At 39.9% G+C, this 23,243-nt stretch overlaps 1 protein-coding gene across 3 annotated transcripts in view; it reads right to left on the bottom strand.

Moving 5' to 3' along the window:
* Arfip1 (ADP ribosylation factor interacting protein 1) overlaps positions 1-23,243 on the bottom strand; it is an 82,134-nt gene that overhangs the window by 10,816 nt on the left and 48,075 nt on the right. For 2 of the 3 annotated variants that reach the window (XM_005080083.4, XM_040752574.1), the window contains exons 4-8: positions 21,918-22,013; positions 20,481-20,593; positions 14,130-14,351; positions 10,254-10,411; positions 5,210-5,384 (exon numbers count right to left, since the gene is read on the bottom strand). In XM_005080083.4, coding sequence (XP_005080140.2) covers positions 5,210-5,384; positions 10,254-10,411; positions 14,130-14,351; positions 20,481-20,593; positions 21,918-22,013 — 764 coding nt within the window. The remainder of the gene's footprint in view (positions 1-5,209; positions 5,385-10,253; positions 10,412-14,129; positions 14,352-20,480; positions 20,594-21,917; positions 22,014-23,243) is intronic. The other variant, XM_005080085.4, reaches the window with a different exon arrangement.

The following is a 23,243-nucleotide window of genomic DNA, read 5'->3' as shown; positions in this document are numbered from 1 at the left end:
CAGAATAGCTGATTAAGAAGAAAAATCCACATTTCAAAATTAAGTCACTATATTACTCCAAGATTCAAAGTCCAGTCTATCTTTCTTTGACCCCATCATTTTTTAAGTCATTAAAATACGAACCAATGAAACAAGTCTGCATTTGATGTTTATAGCTAATTAACACTGTCTTAAGGTTAATTTTACTTTTCTTAACAATAGACCCTTACCTTTCAGATTTATACCTGAAACTGTTTTATTGGATTGTTTTGCACATTTAAGCCCACCCCCAGTACATTCCTAGCCTTCAAACACTTGCCATGTAAGTGTGCTTACTCTGTACCTTCCCTCCCAGAGCTGGGCTGGAGCATCCTCGATCTCCAGCACACTGGACAAGCTCTACAGCTAGCTACACTCCCAGCCTCCAGCACACTGGACAAGCTCTACAGCTAGCTACACTCCCCGCCTCAAGTTACCTTTCCACCATGGAGCTCACATTCTCAGTAGCCCCGCACACAGACTTTTTAAAACAAACTCAGTTGCTAGAGCTAATCTGCTTCTTTCTACATCCCCAGTAGGCAGGAGAGACAGACACAACTACAGTCATCAGCAGTAGGCCTGGACAGACAGACAGACTCACCACAGTGTTGCAGGATGGTAAGTCAGTCAGGACACACCCTCTTCTCTCCTTGTACCACACTCACCTCCAGTTCCTGCAGTGGACTTCCAATCCAGGAAGAATGCACACTGTGTTGGTGAATGCCTGCACCGTCTCTGAGTATCATGAAGGCTTAAAGGAGGGCACAGTACCTATTTTCACAGACTTTATAGAACACCAGAAATGTTGCTTTCTTTTTTACTAAAGTGGCCTATGCTTTGTTTTGAGTCTTGAAAGGACAAATGATGGGAAAAGAAGATGCTTTAGGTTACAAAATATCTAAATTTCCACTAAGTAAAGGTCTAAATAGAGAAACGCTAATGAAAAGTGAAACATTACAAGAATCAAGTAACTCGGTTCTTACTGCTATGAACCCAGAGTTGCTAGCCAACAAAGAAGGGCACAACAGAGACTAACGCAGATTGTGAAGTCTTACGTCATGGGGTGGGAAGGCAGAAAACACACATTAAAGTGGAACACAGTTCTTATTAAGGGCAAACAATGAGTTCAGATGTGGCCTTTTGTTACTCAGTATTAAGACATGCACATACACAGAAGTGTGTAGCAGTACACACCTGCAGCTAGGGATGAGAAAGGAAGTGAAGAGGAGACAGGAAAACACGGGAAGAGAAACCAGGATCTAGTTTGGTTTCCCACTGGTCAAGGGTAAAAGAGTCATAACTAACTGAGTATAGGAGACCTCTTGAACAAGAGTTAAAGGCAACAAATGGACTGTGCTTACTTGGGGCCAGAGTGCCTGTGACCTTTGAGCTGAAGGTATCAGCACTTCTCTCTTGCCCTTACGTCTGAACAATGCACTCACTCACCTCCAGTCTCACTTACGAAAAGAAAGGCAAACCAGCTTCCATTTTTACTTCACTTTTAAACTTGGCTTAATTTTTAAACTAGTTGAAAATTATATCCTTTGAGCAAAGAATTCCAAAGACAACAAAATTGTTAGAACACATAAGATGTGCCTCTCTCTTTCCTGATAATTCCACACCCAAGTAGTCTCACTTCTTAAATTCCCCTGCCATCCCATGCCTGATAAAATCCAGTGCGTGCTTCCTTTATCTTTGACAACTACACTTGCTATCTTGGCTCTCACGTTAGCCCTGAAATTCATTTTGTTTGTTTGAGATATGGTCTCACGTTGTAGCTCAGACTAGCCTCTAACTGAGTATGCGGCACAGACTGACCTTGATGTAGTAGCCAAAACTCTTGACTCTCAAGGCCCCTCAAACGATGGATTGTAGGTGTGTCCAGGTAAATCCTTTCCCCTCCCCATGCACTGGGGATTAAACCCAGAGCCCCATACATGCTTGACAAGCACTCTACTATGGGCTCTGGTCCTGAAATTCTTCTCTGCAGTGTAACAAGGACCAGCTTGACCTGAGTGGTGGTCCATAAGGGGCAAGCTCCTCAGCTACAGACTACTGTCTCTCTGCTGCTGCTAATATACCCATCTCTTCTGTTTTGCCAAAGTACAGTGAAGCAAGTTTGTTTCTAATTTAAATAAATAAAAAAATTTTAAATGTAAAATTCAACTCCTAAATGGATGATTTACATCTGTGTATGAAAGATCAGTTAACTCAGAAGTAGTTCAACAGAAGAACAAAATAGAAATGAAAGTTATCAAGGAGGCAAACTGTATGAAGGACAGGTCCTAGCCTTCTTTTGTTTTTCTCACTATTAAAAAACTGGGAGAAGCTGTCCAACCGTACAGCCCCCAAAAGTTCCCTCACAGACCTAAGTCTATTATATTAATGTTTACATTAATAGTTTCATAGTATCTCATAATTTTGAATCATTAGGTAAGAAGGATAAAAGACCAGTTTCTATATAAACTTTTAGACCTCACTGACTACAGCTCACTCTGAAATCTAACTGATGACAGCCATGCTGCTATGGACTGAATGCTGTGTCCCCCTTAAACTCATTTTGAAATCCTCACCCCAAGGAGATGGCAGGACAGAGGTGCCTCTGGTAGTGTTTGGTCCAAGTCTTCGTGAATGGATTAGTGCCTTCTCAAAGAGGCCTGAGACCCTTCGTCTTCCTCTTCCTACTGGGTAATGGTGCACCAAGAAAGAGCCACCTATGAGCCAGAGACAGAGCCTCACCAGGCATCAAGTCTGCTGATGCCATCACCTCAGACCTCCAAGTCTCTAGAGACCTGAGACACAAATTTCTATTTATTAACTATGCATCTATGGTACTTATTCTATCAGCCTCCAAAGACTAAGGTATAATTTCAGAATACAAAATCCATGAGAACAGGGATAATTTTCTTTTATATTTTACAGTAAATAAGAATAGACACAATGGTACTATTCTCCAATAATGCCAAAACTTTACCACGAAAGCCCCAACTCTAAGCTTTGACCACACAATGGTCAACTTCCTATCATCTCCCCTTCACTATTCCATCCTTGCTTCAAGTTGAACACTGGTTCAAACAGAAGATTCACCCGTTCCTTTCATTCTACCTGGTTCCCAGTCTCTGTCATGCTGCCACAGAAATGCGACAGCTGGGCTCAAGCTACTCAGTATGCCGCTTGGCCACAGAAGATTCCTTACACGATGGTAAATATCTACTTTATTTTTAAGATTAATTAGTTCCTCTTTGAGACATGATCTCTACACAGCTTCTGCTGGAACTTCCTCTGCAGATCATGCTGGCTGCGAGTGCACAGGTCCTTCTGCTCTGCTTCCCCAGTGCTGGGATTAAGACAAGCATCACGGCCACACCCACATTCTTCCTTCACAAGTGGCTGACTGAGTGCCTAACTGTAACTAACTTTCTATCACTCCCATCATAACAATGCTTTCAGTGCTTACCAAATAAAAGCATAAATAAGATCCATCCGATTGGCAATTAAAATCTGGAGATGAGCTGGCTGGCTGTGAGGGTGTCAGCGTACATGCTACTGTAGAGCATGCCTCTTTTTAAGTACTATACCATACAGTGATAATGTCAGCAAATATGTAATACTGGTATATAATATCCATCAAAATACCGATCAATGTAACTGATTCATACATCTGAGATGGCAATGAACATAATCTTAGGGGCCTTAGCTAATCAATGCTTTAAAAGGCTGTCTGATCATGTTGGGCAATCTGATAATCTACTTAAGTTTCTTTTTGTAAGCATTTTCATTCACAGTCTCTTTGAAAAAAGGAATAACATTCCTAGATTCCAAAGAAATATATTATCCAGCAGGTTTTATGGTAGCTATGAGTTTCTAAGGAAACAAGAAAACAGTAATTTAATATAGTTCTTTGATGTCATGAAAGAGAACATAAATATTAGTTTTCTGGGAGAAGAAAAATAATTGCTACAGTTTGAATCTTTAATGTCCCCAAAGGACCATGTGTTAAAAGATTGGCTGCAAGCATACAGCACCATGGGGAGGTAGCAGAATCTTAAAGTGGGGTCTAAAACCAGGCATGGGGCACAAGCCTGCTTAGCTAAAAACCAAGGCGCAGAGCTGATCATGAATACAAGGTCAGCTTTTTTCTATATACCAAAGCCTTGTCTCAAAAATAAAAGTAACAGCTGGGTGTGGTGGTGTACGCAGAGGCAGGCTGATCTCTCTAAGTTTGAAGCCAGCCTGGTCTATAAAGTAAGTTCTGGGACAGTCAGGGTTACAGCGTGAGCCCTTGTCTCAAACAACAACAAGCAGAACAAAACCAAATCTACCACAAATAAAGGAAGAAGAATCAAAGTGGTGGGGCCTTGAAAGGAAGGAGGGTCATCCTGGCTGCCATAGAGTGAGCAGTTTTGTTTGCTGCAAACTCCTGCTGGGATGCACTACCCTATTACCGAAGCCTCTACAGCCGTGAGTCAAAGCAACCTTCTCTCTTTGGAAAGCAGCTGTCTCAGGACATCACTGCTATAACAGACGCATCATTTAAGGCATCCAGAAGCAAGCATGGCTGAGGGCCAGAAGACTTCAGAGGCTGCAGGCAGCACATGAGGTGGAGCTACTGCCACGAAGACCCACAGGGCTAAGCAACGCCGAGCTGGCTACTGGCTCTCTCGTTGGCAACTACGCTCTTCTACATGCAACTTAGAAGACATGTCAAACATGGGAACTGACCTCTCACACAAAGGAAAACTGAGGAAAAGCTGAGGACACAGATCGGTAGTGGACCACCCAGCCATCATGCTCAGGGCTTGGATTTGATCCCTAGCACCTAAGGAAAGCAAGCACACAACAAAACCAGGACTAGCCCCTGCCTCCTAATGCTGGGATTAGAGCCATGGGCCACCGAGTCTGGTAAAGTTCCATTACTTAACTCCTTAAAGCACTTGCTACTAACATCAATCAGAAGTTTAACACAAGCATTTTTTGGCCCCTAGTCGTTATATATGAAAGCTCAAGACAGTATGGTTGATGAGTTCTATAATAGAAAGGCAAGTTTATATCTGTGTACCTACATGCTCAAATAGATTATAAACAAAATTCCTTCATGCAACTGGTATTAAAAATGTTATTAGAAACAAATACTTTCAATTGATTTTAAGTGATTATTTTAAAATCCACAGAAAGCAAAGAATAAATTTACCTTATTTTCTTCAAGAAATTTCAATTTGACAGATACATCGCTGCGCATTTTATCATATTTTTCCTTATGTATTTGGAACAGATGCTGTGACTGCTCAATTTTTGGCAGAGTGTTTGCATCACGTGGTCCAAGATTCAGTTCTTCCAAATCAGTGCGATATGCATCATATTCAATTCTGAAAAGAAGAAAATAAATGTTGCATACCAGAAAACACTGAAACAGTCTGGAGATGGGCTAGAAAACAGCACTCAGTCTCACATCAATTGTAGTAAGATACACACACAGTTTATATCTGGTACATTTGAAATCGTTACTTCTCTAAAAATAAAGAGCTATTAATATACAAAAGTGATTGGGGACCTCAGTGCTAGAGTGCTTCTTTAGAACATGTGAGACCCTGGCTTTATTCTCCAGCACTGTACAGTACATGCATGCATACGTGTGTGAGTACATAATACATGCACGTGCTGCTTCTTAATCTCAACTATTTCTTCCCAAACACAGTGTTAACTGACAAGATTTTCAACACTTAGCCAACAGGCATCAAACCAAGTTCAAAAGTAGTTATCAATCCTTAATGTTAACTGGTTAGTATGGGTGAGACAAAGTTGGTGAAACCGGCCAACTTTAGAATGTCCTAGCAAAACTCGTAAGAGAAGTCACACTGAGGGTTACCAATATTTGTCATACATGCACTTTGATATGTTCTAATAGCTATATTTAAATAATAAATAAATACTATTGCTACATGTAATGAATGTAGACAATTGCTAATGAGCTACTTTACATCTGGGGGCTGGGTACTGAGTCTTGGAAAGCCACTGTGTATATTTTAGTATCATCATACTCTAATTCACACTGGCCACATTTCAGTGTTTAACAGGCACATGTGATTAATACATGCTAGATGGATTTTATTTGTTGCTGTCACAGTAGCATTTAGAATGTGACAATAACATCTCCTACAGAGCACTATGGCCTGGTTCTGTGAGATGCTTTGCCTTAATGACTCTAAAATAGTTACCCCATCAGCCTCACTCCATGATCTCACAGCTGCTTGTGTAGCACTTCTGTCACCACCCCATGGAAATACAACACTGCTATGGTCAGTTGTGACCTGCCCAGCTGCCTAAAGTATTCAGTACTCAACTGAAAAGAAGCAGGTAACCTCTAAATGAACTCACAGAGACATTGCTTGGGGAAAATAAATTAACATACAATATACATATATGTATGATGTACTAGATAATTTTATGTACAGAAAGAAAGTATACAAGAGGTAGTTAAAATAGAATATTAGCTTTTGGTGTCCATGGTAGGAGATTAGATGTTCCTAGCCTATGCCTCCCAAATGCGGGGACTAAAGGCATAGGCACCCAGCCCAAACCCAGTTTGTTTGTTTGTTTTTCTCAAGACAGGAGTTCCTGGCTGTCCTGGGACTCATTCCATAAACCAGGACGGCCTCGAAGTCAGATATCTGTCTGTCTCTGCCTCCCAGATGCTGGGATTAAAGGCATGTGCTACCATGCTCAGAGTTCAAGACCAGTTTATTTTTAACTTGTACTAAACAAGCTATAACTTTCTTGGCCTGCAAGGATCATTTGTTTATTCACTAATACACTGATCCATGCAAGAGTTATCAAGTCAGCACCCTGTGTTTCAGGTGAGCTTATGAGTTTATCCTCAAGAAGCTAGTACCCAATTACAACAAAATGGCATAATGCAAATTATCATTACAGACAAGGACTCACTAGACATTTGAGAAAGCATTTCTGAGAACAAAAACATGACATAATTAAAATTGGAAGGATGGTTAAAACTTATTAGGTTGATGAAATTGGTAGAATGTCCCAAAAAAGAACAGTGTGGGAACTAGCAATATCTGAGAATTAATTCAGTGTATTATAATCCAAAATTAGTAGACAATAATGGAAGAAATTCAGTCAAGACAGCAGGCAGCCCAGGATCCCTGAGAAACAGTTCAGATATAAGTCAGCAAGAACAGTAGTAAGAAGCCACTGAAGAACTATGATTTGATCTGATTCCATCGTTCAGGGTAGAAAATTGACTCTCTAATGGTAAGGAAGGGACATGGACTACAGTAGACTAAGAAAACAGGGCATTAAGAAATGAGTCTCAAGACTAGAATGAAGACAATGGAGATTAAGACAAACATAAAAAGTCAATGGAGCAAGATAAACTTGGTTAGTTAAACCCAGGGGCTTAGAGGACAAGCTACCTTTCACTTGTTCTCATGACTGTGACTGTGTCTGTGTCTCTCTGTGTGTGTGTGTGTGTGTGTGTGCCCGCCCATTTTTCATCTATTAAGGGTGAACAATAACTAACACAAAATTTCATACACATATGTATTATGTGACACCGGGCAATAATTAAAACCTTTAAAATGCCTAGTATTAGAAAAGGAAGAGGTAAAGCAAGCACACAAACAAGAAAGTAGAACCAAATGTAAACTAGTAGGATGTGACAACCACCCTTCAAATCTCAGCAGCACTTTTTTGAAGCATTAAGGATTAACTGAAATATAAACAAAGTTACAATATTGACTTTGTATTCTTTAACTTTGATACTCATTTTGTAGATGGCATCAAAGTAAAACTTCCCAGCAATGCCTTTCTAAGAGCACTCACTATCACCCAGGGAAGGGCACCCAGCCTTCCAGAAGCAATTTTCACTTCAAGATTGCCAGCCCCAGCCCATTACTCTATGGGGAACATCTGAAAAGCAGTGCTCACAATTGGCTGCCTTCCTGGTGCTGCCAGAAATGCTGAATGGGACGTTACCAGAGGGCTAGGAAGTACTACTTCACAATGCATATCAGGGGTTAACAGACCACCCAGCATGTGCCTTAATTACCACTTCTAATGCTGATTGAATGGATGACCCTTGCCCTAAAAGTCAGTAAATTCTGGTTTTGACAAAGAAGAAAACTCTACTACTTAAAACTTGGCAGTTTGGTCTCTTCCTCAAAGTCTCAGTTTGAATCCTCAGCTAATTGATAAACAGAAATCAAACCCCAAGCTAAACTTAAAGAATACGCTAGTGTAATTTGAATAAAAAAGGATAATTATCGGATGACCTTTATTGGTTTGTCAAGCACACAAAGGAGGCTGTCTGAAGGTTTTCCTTAAGTAACTATCCAAAAGTTCCAAATAAGCCAATATACTATACATACTGAGATCTGATTCAGGTTCTCATTATAATATGTAAAAACTGTTTGTAAGACATGAACATTTTTATGCTTTTAAAAATTAAATTATTATTGTTTTATTGTGCTTGGAGAGACACGATCTCTGAACTACACTTTCAAGCCAAATTTGTAGACTAAAAGAGAAAACGCCGAATGGGCATTTGAAACCACAGGTGAGCAAACCATTCAAGCTCTGTGGACTGACTTTCCTCCTCCATACATCAAATGTGTTTTCTGTACTGAGTTGTGCATGGTGGCACCTGCCTGCAACCCCAGCACTGGGAGGCAGACAAGTGAAACTAGAAAATCTTATTTTCCTAAGTACTAGAAAAACTGAAAAGATTGAAAATCAGCTTAAAATGATTAAAGATAGAAGATTATGCACTGTGAATGATTATGATAGATAATTTAGCAAAAACTAACACAGAGGTTAGACAAATGAAACTTTTATTCCTATGCATAATGAATCCTTTGAAAAAAATACAATGTCTATGAAAGAATTTAAACAGACTGGAAAATCAATTGCTGTAGATGTTGTTGAAGGGAGTTTCATTAAAAGGTATCTTACTGATAAACAGTTTCAATGTTAGTGAAGGATATTCTACAAGTAGGTTGCTTCCAATTCTTTTTTTTCATCATCTGATTTTATTATGTTAATACATTAAGTTTTATGCTGGGTTTTGACCTGTGTAAAGCATAGACAACACATACATAAGGATGAGTACCCAACTACAAAATGGTGAGGTGCTTTGGAGTTCTCACAAGCACTATCATTAAGCTAGGGCAGGAGGTAAAAGGTCAAATTCTATTCCTACAAGGTAAAACTTAGCACCATCTTCAGCCATGCTATGAAAATGTAACAGAAAGTCAGCATTCCAAGTGCTTAAAGAACACTATCATAAAGTTGGGCAGATAATAAATAATAGCATCAGGATGCACAGGAAAAAATCTAGATATGAAATTAAAAGTTCAAGATGTCATTATGAGCGTGGTACTCTTTAAAGATTTGTTTAGATATTTAAAAGTATTTATTACTATACATTTTGTTCACTTAACAATATCATGACAGGGATATATGTATAAAATAGTCCATTTGGAAAATCTGTGTTGTAAGCAACTACTAAAGAAAAGGTAAACATTTATGTAAAAGGTCAAATATGAAAGCATTTGATGGAGTTTGAAGCTGGATAAATGAAAAACAAGGAATTGGTCCCATGGAAGCAGTGTGACTGCTCGAAGTGAGATGTACCAATAACATAGTTACAGGTTCACATCTGCTAGATTCCTGAGTGCCACTTGTTAGGACATAGGAAGCTAAAATTGAGAGCTCCTCTATTTCCTCATTGCTTAGCAAATAAGGTTGAGATGTATGACTAAGGCTCAAGTGGGCATTCTCATGCAAGCATTCAGGGCCTTTTGAAAATTACTTCTGGAGAAGTGGCAGCATAGAGTGCCTAGGGCACCCGGCTTATGTACCAATTAGATATTTCTGAGGCATTATTTGGCTTTGGTTCTTGCCTAGCTTAAAAATGTTGCTTTCCCATTTTGTTATTTCTGAGAACGAACCTCTGACCTTCCAATACGTTCTTTTAAGGAAGTCAGAGTACTCTGTGGATAGGCTCTCTCCTTCCACCGTTACATAGTCTCAGTGCTTATTCAACACTAGGTTTATGTAACAAACACCTTTGACCACTGAGCCATCTAGTCCTCTTTTTTTTTTCTAGTACATGCTTTATCTTCCCGTATTGGATAGTAGGTTTCTCTTGTTTGCAACCAAAAACTTTAACTAAATACAAATCATCTGTAAAATGGATAACAGAGAAAATTGGCACCCACCTGGCATTTTCATACTGTTTTACAGTCATTAGTGTATCTTCAATTGTTTTATTCACCAAGGTGTTCACACTAGCAATGAAAAAATTAATGGCCCCAAGAAGAGTTTCTCCATTTTTAGCCAGCAGCTTCTGGGTATCTGCATTATAGCCAAATTCTTCCTAAAACAAAGACGACATCTTCACTAGTCCACTAAGAAATCAGTGGACATGACTTTGAAATTGTAAACACATTACCAATGGGGAAAACATTTGACTCAGAAATCTAGTAACAGAAGTTTTACTTTTTCTGCTAATCTTTAAATTTATAAGAATATAAATTATAGTGCTACATAATTTCTAAAAGTTTAGTAAACCAAAATTATCATTAGCCGAGACACAGAGCTAAAATCTAAATAATTTTAAAAGCTAAATTATTTTGTGCTATAAGGAATATTTTTGTTTCTACAATTTGTTTCTATTACACTATAAGCACAGCTGTTCGGGAAAATACAGCAGCTTATTAATCAGAGAAGTTAGAACTTTCAGGACCAAATTAGGTAATAATTGGTTAAAACTTTCAGACATAAAATAGATTGCATTCTTTTGTGTGCTTTGATTGAATTTCCTCAAAGTATGAGTATGGACAAGACGCATTTCTTTGTAAACTTAGGGACCAGGTGCCTTTCAAGCTCAGGTCTCTCTGGGCACACAGCTGAGGGAGATTCACTCAACACCAGCTTCAGTTCATTCTAATAAACTGTATTTCAGACAGTTCTTTCCTATGTGGCAAGAACACATTTCATATGTTCAGCAGTCTAAGCTTCCCAGTCAAAGTGGATTGATTACTCAAGAGCACATCTGACCAAATAAAGTCATCCTATTCTACTGTAAGATGTATCATTCAACTTCAATTCTCCAGTCTTTTATAAAACACTTCAATTTTGGCTATTAAAAGAAGGAATAGAAAGTTAACTAGGAGATGAAAATTTAATGTAGTATTACAGTTATAATTACATTTCCAGATGATAAATTATTTAATAATTCAGTAAGTATTAGGAGAGTAAATTTAGTACATTATGCTAAAAAAAAAAAAAACTTTGCCGTTTAAGACAGGTTCATGAGCCGGGCGTTGGTGGCGCACGCCTTTAATCCCAGCACTCGGGAGGCAGAGGCAGGCGGATCTTTGTGAGTTCGAGGCCAGCCTGGTCTACAGAGCGAGTTCCAAGACAGCCTCCAAAAGCCACAGAGAAACCCTGTCTCGAAAAACCAAAAAAAAAAAAAAAAAAAAAAAAAAAAAAGACAGGTTCATGAAGTTTATACCAGACTCAGTCTTGTAAATTGTGTAGACTGGCTACAAATGTAGGAATGTGTAAAAAGATTGCACACTTGTTATCATAGCACTCAAGTGTGTCTGAAACAATAGAAGTATTTCAAGTTCAAGCAATTGAAGCTCTTATAGGAAAAGACCCTTTCTCAAAAAAAAAGTGTCAATCAATGGGAAGGAATCAATCACTCTACCATCACCACATTATCTCTGTAATGAGATGTAGGGCAGCAGGGTGCTTCTGACTTACTGCAAGCTAAATTATGTATGAAGTATAAATAAATGCTAGTGCATAGAAAATAGTATGAAATAGAACACTTTAACTTCTACAAAGTGTTAAAATAATTGAGTGTACCTTCACATTCATTAAGAGGTAAAAGTCAAAAATTTTTTAAAAAGTCAGCAAACAGGAGGAATACTCTAAAAAACTAGATTGACAGACAGGCATGATGACGCACACCTTTAATCCCAGCTCTTGGGAGGCAGAGAAGTCAGATCTCTGTGAATTTCTGTCCAGCCTGGTTTACAGAGATACATCTAGGCCAGCCAGGGCTACCCAGAGAAACTTTGTCTCAAAAAAAAAGAAAAACAAAAAAACTACACTTATATGAATGTAATAGCTAATAAAAACTCAGGAGCCCTTCTTACTGTATAACAGAACACAGGACAACACCAACAGGCACGCGAACATGGACATGGATAGGGGACACGGGCAGCATGGGTGAGGGCGTGGAGAGGACGGGGATGAGGACATACTGGTGGACAAGGACGTAGAAGGGGTGGGGACGAGACGATGAAGGGAGAGAAGGCACGCACAGCCTTAATCCTGCACAAAGAACTACAGGCAACCAAGGAATGCCCAGAGAGGGAGGAAGAGTCTTCCCCAGGATAAAGCACCCCCACTAGTGATCCAAAACCAAATGGCCTGCCCCCAAAACACACATACAAGTAACATTATACAGATAGAGCAGGTTGTATTTAGGAACACACACACACACACACACACACACACACACACACACCAATTAATGAAAACTGAGGGCATGAATTTGAAAGAGATCAAGAAAGGGTATATGAGACAATTTGGAGGGAGGAAAGGCCAAAGAGATATAATTATATTACAATCTCAAAAACTAAGAGGCAAAAAAGAGAGAAACTAGTGAAATAGAATAGAGACCCTAGAAATAAATCCACGCATCCAATAGAAAGCAAATTCTGTTATCTAGTGGATCACCCAAAACTGAATTTCTATATTTATTACTGTAATATATCAATATCTGTTTCTTATCCAAGTTTCTAGGACCAAGTGATTTTCTACTTCTTCATGTCAGATGTATGTAGTATGAAGGATTTTTGTCTTTTGCTCTAGGCAAGATATACAGCCAGACATCAATAGAGTCACAAGATAGTAAAAGAAATTCTCAAGAATGTTTTGTGGGGCTTGGGATGCAGCAATGAATGCCTAGCATGCACCAGCTCTGGGTCTGAGCTCCAGCAGCATGTAAACAGAGCATGGCATTACATGCATGCAAATTCCAACATGCAGAAAGCAGAGGGAGGAGGACCAGAAGTTCCAAGTCACCCTTGGTTGTGTAGGGAGTTAGCTTGGGCTAGAGACTTTGTCTTAAAACAAAACAAAACACAGTGTTCTGCTCAATTATTTGTGGAGATAAACACTAAATGTCTAAATGTCCGCCTTGGAAATGCTAAACTTATACTCTGAGTTACACCCCAGCGCTAAATCTAATTTATTTATTTTAATTTAGTATTTACACCACAAGTGATCAACATATTTCAAGACTGGAAAGAGGTTTTCACAGTAAGTGCCTAACTTACTTTTTAATCCCATCTGTGATGGTTTGAAAGTAAATGCTCCCCCCACCCAGGGAAGTGGCATTATTAAGAGGTGTGACCTTGTTGAAGTGGGTGTGACCTTGGCAGAGGAAGTATATCACTGTGGGAGTGGGCTTTGAGGTCCCTTTTGCTCAAGCTTCAATGTGACACTCAGTGCACTTCCTGTTGCCTGCAAGATGTAGGACTCTCAGCTACTTCTCCAGTACCATGTCTGCCTGTACAACAACACCATGTCTGCCTACGGGCCATCATGTCCGATCATGGTGATAATGGACTGAACCTCTGAACTGTAAATGAGCCACCCCAATAAAATGTTTTCCTTAATAAGAGTTGCTGTGGCCATGGTGTCTCTTCACAGCAATAGAAACCCTACCTAAGATACCACGAAAGAATCATACATAGTTATCATTCTTTGTAGGCTTGCAAAGGCTGGTAATCTTTTTCCTTCTTACTCTCTAGAACCTCCAGCTGACAACTATGCCAGCTGCAAACAGATCATTACATTGACAGAGTCATCTGAGTCTCCTTAAAGATTGTATGACATCTTAAGAATGCCTCAAAATCCATTTACATTGTGCTCAATGTGCAGCCCAAACAAGCACAGCAATGACAATTTGACTAAGAGTTTAGGATATTGCCAATGGAAATATTACCTCTCAGAATACTTCTATTAGCACCCCCACACCCACAACCCCTAAGAGTGATTTTAAATAATCTTACGTGGAGTTCTAGAGACTTCAGACTCAGGTCAGCAAATGCATCTCCAAGTTGCTTTTGGGTATGCACCATCTGGAAGAGCTGTGTCGCCAATGTCTGAGCCAGTTTCAGAATGTTTTCATATTTTTTCTTATTATCTCTTAATATATCAATCTGAGCTTCAAGTTCAAGGTCCACAGTTCTGGAGCCACGGCCTAGTTTCTCAGATATAATTTGCCGGGTACACTAAAAGTAGAAAGATTGACTTTGTTTAGGAAGGAAAAAAGAGAACAATAGAATAATACAGCAATGCAAAGAACTCCACTACATTGCATGTACCAGCTCCAAACCTCGAGTGAGCTAGTGAGCAAGCTGAATACTAACTACTTCACCTCCCAGGACTAAGGAAGCACATTTACAGGCCTGTCTAAAAACTATTACTAAGCTAAAGAAGTTCTGACACACACCTAGTTAGTTAGCGTATATATTGCCAAATGACTACTCACATAATCTTATTTCAAGTTTATTACGCTTAGATAAAGTATTTAAAGCAACAGGGATAGCTGACAGTTTCATAGAACAGCACGACTGTAAACAGAGAAAACAAAGACTGCCAAGATGTTACTCTCTTACTGGCTACTTTTATATCTTCACCTTAAACAATTCATGCAGTGGGGGGTAGACAGGAAGAAGATAGGAAGAGTTCAGCATAGTATCAAACTGTTATTCTATTCTGTCTCAGAAACATACACTTTTTAAAGAATGGCCAGGCGTTGGTGGCGTGGCGCACGCCTTTAATCCCAGCACTCGGGAGGCAGAGGCAGGTGGATCTCTGTGAGTTCAAGTTCAGCCTGGTCTACACAACTAGTTCCAGGACAGCCTCCAAAACAATACAGAGAAACCCTGTGTGTGTTTGAAAGTGGGGGGGGGGTAACTAATTTCAGAGAACAAGAAAGTTTTTAATAATATTTTTATGAAAATAAAAATTATATTTCATCAAAGAATAACTGTGTAAGGTACAGTTATTTTCATCATTAAAAATAAAAAATATCCTAAAAAATAACAAAAAACTAGATGTGGTGGCACACCAGAAAGCTAGCAGATCAGTTCAAGGTCAGTCTAGCATACATGTGACACTACCTTAAAAAAATAATACAAACCAGCAAATAAAACGCCCAAGACAACGGCGGCAGCAGCAGCAACAAAACGTGGTGTTTATTTCATCTTCCAAGGTTGCAGGGCGTGGTGAGTGGAGGGAGATCTCAGTGAATATGTGCACAGCCATGTCAAGGACCCCAGAGGCTCAAACCCAAGGGAAAACAGCAAAGCCTTTCTCCCAGAGGGATGCTTAGAGGATGACAAATCCTCACCCTCTGATCTGTGTGTGGATCTTGAAGTATTTGCAGAAAATGTCCACATGGATTTCCCCCCTCGATGTTCACAGCCTAAAAATTGCTCCCCTACAGAGACTGCTCCTACTGCGATTAGCTAGCTACACCAGTGTGTTGTGGAAAATTATTTTCAGATGTGTTACATTTGTTTATGCTGTAGAACATTTGTTTTAATGCTGCAAAGATGGGTTGCATTCTTTCACATTGCATTTGTTTAACTCGGTGAAGCTGTGTTACTTTGCCTGCCTGAAACACCTGATGCTCTAATAAAGTCAACAGCCAAGCAGGAGAAAGGGTAGGCGGGGCCGGCAGGCAGGAGGAGAAATCTGGGAAAAGAAGAAATGAGAAGAGGAGGAGCAAGAGAACAAGGAGAGGAGGACACTAGGGGTCAGTTACCCAGCTACACAGCCAGCCACAGAATACGAGTGAAAGTAAGATATACAGAAGTGAGAAAAGGAAAAAGCCCAGAGGCAAAAGGTAGATGGGATAATTTAAGCTAAGAAAGACTGGCTAAAAATAAGCCTAGCTAAGGCTAGGCATTTATAAGAAAAAATAACAATTTGGAATCTGGTTGTGGCCTCCCAAAGAGTAAGAAGAATAAAAAACAACAAGTACACCAGTGTTCTTGATCTAGCTCGATACCATAAGCCCTGCCTCCTTGCTTATTGGTAGGCAATAACCCAGCATCCTTGTTCAATTCTATATAAGAATGTGCTTCTGGGGACTGATCAAGACCCCCTGAATCTGGGTGTCAGTGAGGAGGCCTAGGTAATCTATTGAGCCTTGGGCAGCAGATCAGTACCCATCCCAAGTATACACACGGACTTTGGACTCCCATAGAACAATGTGAGGTGCACTCTCACCCTGAACTCTTGGGGAAGGGTCTAGGCCCTGCCCTATATGAAATGACAGACTATGGACACCCCCATGGAGGGCCTCACCCTCCCTGGGGGAATGAGGGGATAACGGGGGGGAGAGGGTTGGGTGGAGGGCACGGGAGGAGGGGAGGGATCTGGAACTGACTTGTGAAGCAACCTTGTTTCTTATCTAAATTTAAACTGGGAAAAAAAAAAAAAAGAATGTGCTTCTGGGATGCTGAGGATTCTTCATCAGAGAGCCCGGTCCACCCCATGCCAGCTTTTCTGTGTTTGTCTTTTTCTTATTCTCTGAAGGCCATAGCCACATAAAACCCCGAAGTCATGAAGAAAGATGAGGTAACAGGATTAACAGCAAGTAAAGGTGCTCACTGCCAAGCCTGGTGATGAGTCCCATCCCTAGGACACTCCCGGTAGAACCAACTCCAGCAAGTTGTTCTCTGACCTCCATAGGCGTGCTATGGCACGCAGAACAGACACACACACACACACACACACACACACACACACACAAATAAATAAATAAAAACCTCTTTAGGAGATGAAAATCAAAATAGAAAAGTTAACTGGAGACACTGACTCTAAGGAGAAAAACACTGACAAAATATGATATCTCAAGCTGCAACAAGACGAAAGAGATGGCACTCATTCCCAGAGTTCCTCTATTAGAGACTTTCACTTTATTTGCAAGCCAAAACATACTGCCTTCCACGGTAACCAGATATGAAGATCTGTTGAGAGTCAAGAAGTCAGAATTCATTGACTAAGGTTGAAGATGGCATAAAATGAGTATTCTGTTGTGCGAGTGACCATTTTTTGTTTTTCCACACACAAAAAAAATGTTCACAAGCAGGTGCTTGGGTCAAGATCAAATGAAGAAATACTTTTCATTTCCTGCAACTACAGCAGTAGAAAAAATAAGATACTGATTATGAGGCAAACTGAAATAAGTTTGGGTACATTAAATAAACTTTGAAACTGAATTTACAAAGCCTACATGAGGGAACTGTACATTTTAAAGGAAAATCTAAATAATCAAAAATGAAAGTACTTGAGGGTACCTACGGTTTTGTAAAGAAGGTGCACAGTTGTTACTCATTCCTCCAGTATTTGGGGACTCAAGCAGTTTCTGACATAATACCTGAAACAGTCTGAAACTAAAATGCAAAACAGAAGACTAGAATACATTACATAGCAAGTTTACGAAAATAAATCTGATTTCTCTACCTTTCCTCAAAATCCCTGAAAATGGAAACTACTTAACAATAAAAGGATCAAAGTTTCCCATATAAAGAGATCATTTAGTCAGGGAGTGGCGGTACACACCTTTAACCCTAGCACTATGAGGCAGAGGCAGGTGGATCTATGAATCTGAAATCAGCTGATCTATCTACATAGCGAGTCCCAAGCTACCTATCACCCCCCCCCAAAAATCATTTAGGAGATAGTGGCTTCCAAATAAGCTTACTTGCTAAAGAGCTGGAAAGTTTAAAAACAAAGGCAAAACCCTGAACTCCGTAGATCTCCTACTGAGGTGAGTGGAAGAAACGAAATGCTTTGCAGCGGGCCATGAGGTGCCGTTCTACCAGATCACGGACTGACAAGACAGTCTGAGCACTCTGATTATTCAAATATTACAAGGAGCTTTGCTGTGGTGTCAAAACAAACACTGAAGTACAAGGAAAAGAACAAATTCACAGATAAAACAAAGGTCATGAAGATTTGCTGGGAAGAACGCTAATGGAAACTGCTTCAGAATTTAAAGAATGACTTTAAAATAGCATTTCATATTTAGGAAAGAAGTCGCCTCTGAAAGCTTGAAACTAAGACTGTTTATGGGGGACGAGGGGGTTAACAAAAAAAGAAAACTATTTCAAACAGGGCAATACAGCAAGACCCTGCCTCAAAGAGGCAGAAAGGCAGGCAGCATGGACAGACGGACCAAAGCACACACACCAGAAGGAAGTTCCTTCCACCTAAGGTCTTACATCCATCTTCTCAAATTAACTTCCTTACTTTTATCTGAAGAAGTAGTTGAATATTAGGTTAATAACAATAAAAGTAATGCCCTGTTTCATTTATTTATTTTTATTATCTGTTTTCCTAGTCTATAATAAAATTTTTCTGAAAGTTTTTTTTTAATAATGACGCTCAGTGTGGTATGAAAATTACACAAGCGAAGGGAGGAGAATTCCAAGCAGCTGCAGTTACAGAAGCACGAGAAGACAGATTACCTCAGGAGATTCCTGGGTAATTTGGGAGGGATGGGATCTGCAGACAAAAGCAGTAAGGTAATAGTCGGTAAGGTGGGTAAGGGCCACACCATTTCTAAAGATGCCGGGATCTGCTGAGGAAGTTTAAAGTAGAAATGGCCACCAGCCCACGAGAGCTTGTTGGCTAAATGGTGACAATAGTGAAAGAGCAATAAAGGCCGACTGCACTGTGAAAGCTGGGACATAAAAAAGTAAAAGAAAACAAAGGGAGTCCATGGGTTTTCATGACTGATTAGACACGAGGGTCAACAAGAAGACGGGATGAAGATTTGCAACTAATCAACAGCTGTATTATGAGAGAGCATAAAGACAAGCATCACACCCTGCCCTTGAGAACACAAGGGAAGGACTCGCAAGGAGTGCCCTGTGTGAGAGCTTCGGATGTAGGCATCGCTTTTTGCAGACTGCCACCAGAATTTCTCAGGTGACATAACTTTTGGGAAGATTCATGTAGCAGATGTCAAAGCACTGTTATCTTATTAAGAAAGCTTTGGGGGCTGAAGAACGGCTCAGCAGTTAAGAACACTGGTTGCTCTTGCAGAGGACCTAGGATCAGTTCCCAGCATCCACATGGTGGCTCCTATCCATCCATCTATAACTCCAGTTCCAGGAGATCTGCTGTCCTCTCCTGACAGGCACATGGCACACACATGGTGCACATATTTTTACATGCAGGCAAAACACTCACATACAAAAAATAAAATAAATAAATCTTAAAAACAGTAAGGAAACTTGTTATAGAGTGCCGGCCTAGCACACACAAGTTCAACATCCCATACTACAAGAAAGCTTGTATTTTTATAGAGGGTTCAGGTTGTATTTTAAAATTATTAATTGAAAGAATAACTTCACCCTGCTTTAGTCGTGAGAAGACATGTTAGAGAAAACTGCTATGTGTAAAAATATAGGCAATTTTGACTTGGCAACCACTAGACCCATAACGAACTCAAAACACAAAGCACTGCGGCTCATGCTATAGTCTGAGCTGTTAGGACTTTTCATCAAGTATTCCAGGTCTTGTAGGTCTGATCCCTATTAAGATTCAAATGTACTAAGTGGATTTGAGGCTTGGACATGTATAATGTGTCATATGTGCTGTAGATTTAAAAACTGGCTTGTTTTACTGACACCATTAGGGAAATAATGCAAACATGCTGAATTTATTACAAAATCACAGAGTTTCCAACTTTGGAGAACTAGTTATAAAGTTATAAAGTATCAAAAAAAGGTCACATTCAGGGACATGGGCCTGTAGTCCTGGTAACTCAGGAAGCTGAAATCAAAGGATCCCTTGATTCCAGAAAGGGGGGCCCAGGCCAACAAAATGTGATTGTGTCTCTTAAAAAGTAAAGGAATTATCGAAAAAGGAGAGGGAGTGAGTACCAGTACAGTAGTTCTATAGTTAAAGACATTCTAAGAACTCGTGTGTGTATGTCTGTCTGTCTGTCGAGACAGAGTTTCCATATGTAGCCCTGACTGGCCTGGAAGTTGCAATAATTCTCCTGCCTTGGCCTCCAAGTGCTAGAATTATAGGCATGCATGAAAACTGGTTTTTTAAAATTTTCTTTGTTTTTTTTCTTTTAAATGGGTATATTATTTGTCAGAGTTAAGTATTTTAGCGAGTCTTTTTAAAAATTCTTTTGTACTAAATTTTATATTATATATAAAGATAAATAATGAAACAAGTATTTTATTTCCAAATTACATATTCATGTGTAGACAGTATTATTTTTCATATGTTTGTATAAGCATGATAAATATGACAATGGGAATAACATAAATATAAATAGAAAGCCTTAGAGACAGTTAGGGTGGAAATATTTAAAAACTACAAACCTTGTATGTGTTGAGACTCCATTTTCTAACAAGTTCTAACTTTTCCATTGCAGGATTTTTAATTTCATCTGCTAGAATAACTGGTCCACCTTTCGTGTTTGTTCTCTGGCCACCTGCATGATCATAACAAAGGACAAAAGCACAATCCAGATAAACCCAAGGCATGAGAGAAAAAAAACAAGACATGACACTATTCAAACTGAACTATTTAAACATAAAAAAATACAAAGGTTCCTACTGCATGAAAGACTAGGGCATCTAGAACCATGCAGGATAATTTCCTAATCACTTACAAATATTTCTGTCCATTAAACAAACATGTGGTTTGTCTGACTTTAAGAAACGAATTCTGCGGCAAACTTACCTTAAAAAACAAAAAACAGCAAAAGTCTGGCTGGTCTGTAAAGTGCCTGCTACACTAACACTGGGACTCATGTTCTGATCCTTAGCACCCAAGAAAAAAGCTGGGTGTGGTGGTGCAGGTTGGTAACCCCAGCACAGATGGTGGCGAGAGCCTTCCTGGAGCTCACTGGTCAGCCAGCCTAGCAGATTTGATAAGCTGCAGGCTTAGTGAAAGACACTGGCCCCAAAAGGTAAAGGCAGAGAGGGATGGTGAAAGACAACCAAGATTGACCTTTGGACCACACGTGCCACTTGTGCACTCAAGACAGACAGACAGACAGACAGACAGACAGACACACACACACACACAGACACACACTCACAGATATCCATCCACCCCACCCCGAAATCAGAGTGAGTATAAATTTTCTCCCCCCACCTTATTCCAACAGCCAGATTAGCTTTTATAATAAGCTTTAACATAGATCTAAGAATCAGAGCAATGCAAAAATAAGTAAATAAAATGTTAATGCCATACAAAAATAAATGTGTGGTTTGCTTTTCCGTTTCTTTTCCGTTTCATGTTTTGATTTTGAGAGTCTCTGCTACGTGGCCCAGGTTAGCCTTAAATTCTTCAGCCAACCTTCCCATGCTGAGATTACAGGCAAGCACTACTAAATGCAGCCTAGTTTTCGTATGTTGTCGCAGTCTACAAACTGTCTGTATGCTGAGGCTGACAAGAATACACAACCTTTTCACTTGACCCATTCTCAGTAATAACATGACTGCCAAGGTTCCCTTTCTGTTTGCAAGGAGGACAGAGCTGCAAAGCAGAGAGGTTAGAATCAAGTAAGTGGGCCTATACCAGCCAGAGAAAAGAGAGAAGGAATTAAAACAAACAGATTTGAAAAATCATTAAGTTTCAGGTTTGAGATGCACCCATTTGCTTTGAAAAGATGATTTCTCCTATCATTAGAGAACGCAGCAGCGGCAGCAGCGGCAGCCAGAGGAGCACATGCCTACAGACACGAGCAATTATGAAACAGTTAGACTGGCTTCAGCAGGAGAGGCCCATTCAATCAGTGCAGTGAATACCTGCAGGAACAGTTAGGTCACCTCCTGGTTGAGCCAGCTGACTAGCTGCAACCCTGCTGGGAGACAGAACAGATGGCAAAGGTGGCGCTGAGGGACCTGGAAAGGGCAGACATTAAAACTGTGAAAATCCACTTCCTCCTCCACATGGTAGACATTTTGAACAGAGATTGAGTGACAATTCCTTTAACATGGTCAAACACTGCAATTAAGACTACAATTAATATGCTTGTTCTCCTTCAGGAAAGGACTAATAGTAAGACTGAGTTCTATATAAACCTGTCATTAGTCTGTCAAAACCAAATAAACCACTTCACTATGTAAAAGAATTGGCTAGATCCTATCTAAACAAGTTTCCCTGGAGTCTGGTGTTTTCAAAACCAAATCACATGAAAGTCCTTGAGTTAAATGATTTATAGTTTCAGTATATATCTGCTAACTTCCCAGTATATACTATGAAGAAAAGGCTTAGGTATAGAAAGGAATACTTAAGCATATTTTAATACCTTTTACAAAAAATGTGGATGAAGCATGTCCTTTTTAAGAATTACAGCCTTCATAAGAACTGTCGCCAAGATCTCCCAATCATAAACCAAGCATGATGCAGTGCAGACTACTGTTACTCATGCTGGGAGTACAAGGTGCCCACAGCAGCCCAGTCACCCCGAGGCCTGTTGAAATGCAGACGCTCAGGCCCACTGAACCAGGAGCTGTGGTACCACAAGGTCCATGGTGAACTCTAGGTCCTGGGAACTTCCAGAACTGTGGTGCCATGTCTCAAGGTCCACTGCTTCTCAGCGCAAATGCACCTGCTGCTTTGAAGGCTACTTGGGAGACTTTCAAACAGTTGAGTTTGAGAACAAGAACAAAGAAAACGATTTTTAGGTAAAACACAACCAAGCTTTAAATTCTAATTCTGGGTATGAAATTCTGGTTCTATCACATAGCGACAGGAACACTCTTACAACTTACTTATATCCCTGAGCCTATATGGTCTTCCAAAAAGTAAAAAGTATCTCTACCAGGCTGATGAGATGGCTCAGCAGGCTGGAGCACTTGCTCCTAAGCCTGACAGCCTGAGTTTGGTCCCTGGAACCACCTAGAAGTAGAAAGCTGATTCTCACCAAGTGTCCTGACCTCCACATGCATGCATTGTAGCATCCTACCCACACACATACGCACACAAAGCAATAAAGGCCAGCTGTAAAAAAGGAATGTTACCCATCATTATTGCCAAGGCAACACATTAAATCAAGTTAAAGACAACAGTCATTAAAAACACGAGAAATTCTTTCAGTGTTTAGCTGTGAATATTTGATTTTCTCTACT

The sequence above is a fragment of the Mesocricetus auratus genome, unplaced genomic scaffold (genome assembly GCF_017639785.1).
Source record: "Mesocricetus auratus isolate SY011 unplaced genomic scaffold, BCM_Maur_2.0 Super-Scaffold_100009, whole genome shotgun sequence".
NCBI classification, from domain to species: Eukaryota; Metazoa; Chordata; class Mammalia; order Rodentia; family Cricetidae; genus Mesocricetus; species Mesocricetus auratus.
This window is presented reverse-complemented; position numbering and strand designations above follow the sequence as displayed.